The sequence below is a fragment of the Perkinsus marinus genome (assembly GCF_000006405.1).
Source record: "Perkinsus marinus ATCC 50983 genomic scaffold scf_1104296971730, whole genome shotgun sequence".
In the NCBI taxonomy this organism is placed as follows: domain Eukaryota; phylum Perkinsozoa; order Perkinsida; family Perkinsidae; genus Perkinsus; species Perkinsus marinus.
In genome coordinates, this window is record NW_003202002.1 from 1 (window position 1) to 1,223 (window position 1,223).

Here is a 1,223-nt window from a genome sequence, read left to right on the forward strand (position 1 = left end):
CAAGAACACAAATATGAGAAAGCAGCATCACCGATAATCTCGATGTGCCCTACTATCACGACAGAGAGGCTTCACCGCCTTGGTGTCCCCATCCACAGGGGCTCCGTCTCGTCATCTTCTTGGCCAGTCGTAGCACGTAGTCCACTACGTACTTGGCAGCTGTTCCTATCGCGTTCATCTTCAATACTCTGCGCCCTACACCACAATCCTGCACTCTACACCGATTCCCTTACCCGAGCATACCTGCTTGTCGAGAGACGCCCAGTCCAGCACCGAAATTGCGCTGTAAATCATGCAAAGCTTCAGCCAGGAGAGACAGTGATGTAGGATTCGAACGGATGTGGAAGTCACGGAATGCGCCTAAAACGATTAAGTACTACTTCTTAGAACCAATGCCCTTCCCTACCCGGCTGGTCTATCGTGATGACATCGCCCTCCACACAGAGGCCCATCAGATGCAATGGTAGTACTTCCACCAGGCTAGACATGACCGTCCTCTGCTGTAGACGGCCAAGGACCAGATGTGACACGTAAGGGACACATATTAGAGTGTATCTACTTCGAGCCGCTACCACTCTACCATAACACAGAGTCCACGCACTACGTCTTTTCAAAGGCGCTCTCCTTATTCCCTTTCCTTCTGGCATCGTCCGCCAATATCTTCTCTGCAACGAGATCTACCATGCTCAGCGTCTCCGAACTCTGCGCATGGAGTATAAAAATAATCTACAAAACCAGCAAATGTTCCCGCAGTCCACCCAACAGTTACGAATCTCACCTGCTTTGAATCCTGAGCAGCCGCGGCATCTCCCGCCGAGCTGGCATCGAGCTTCCTCCACAACTCCACACCGTGGGACTTTAAATCTTCCACTTCCACCAGCAGGGATAGCTCCGGAGAAATACGCGGATCGAGATACCTAGACATAGGCATATTCCCTCCCCCTATATACGCCACTACATAGTCTTCGTTCCCTGAACATGATCATGCAGAATATCAAGCAGTTCGCGCCGCATTGACCCTCTCCACGCTGCCAGATTTACCGGCGCATTCTCCAACTTGGGAGCTCCAGAACTCCGGCCAGATGATGACGATGAGCCGGTCGCCACAGCAGTGGGAGCAGCAGGAGGAGTCATGGTAGCAGCAACCCCACCTTGAGAGTCATTAGTACTACTATCAACGCAACAAAGAAAATGCTGGGAAAACCAACGATTCGTCGAGGACG

At 51.8% G+C, this 1,223-nt stretch overlaps 1 protein-coding gene across 1 annotated transcript; it reads right to left on the minus strand.

The window, feature by feature from the left end:
• Positions 1–55: 55 nt before the first annotated feature.
• Positions 56–1,134, minus strand: Pmar_PMAR001306 (vacuolar protein sorting, putative; the record flags this gene model as incomplete). Its single annotated transcript, XM_002766796.1, has 6 exons — positions 56–195; positions 244–360; positions 407–555; positions 605–726; positions 779–917; positions 959–1,134. 6 exons carry the CDS (start codon positions 1,132–1,134, stop codon positions 56–58), a joined length of 843 nt encoding a protein of 280 aa, XP_002766842.1.
• Positions 1,135–1,223: the final 89 nt, after the last annotated feature.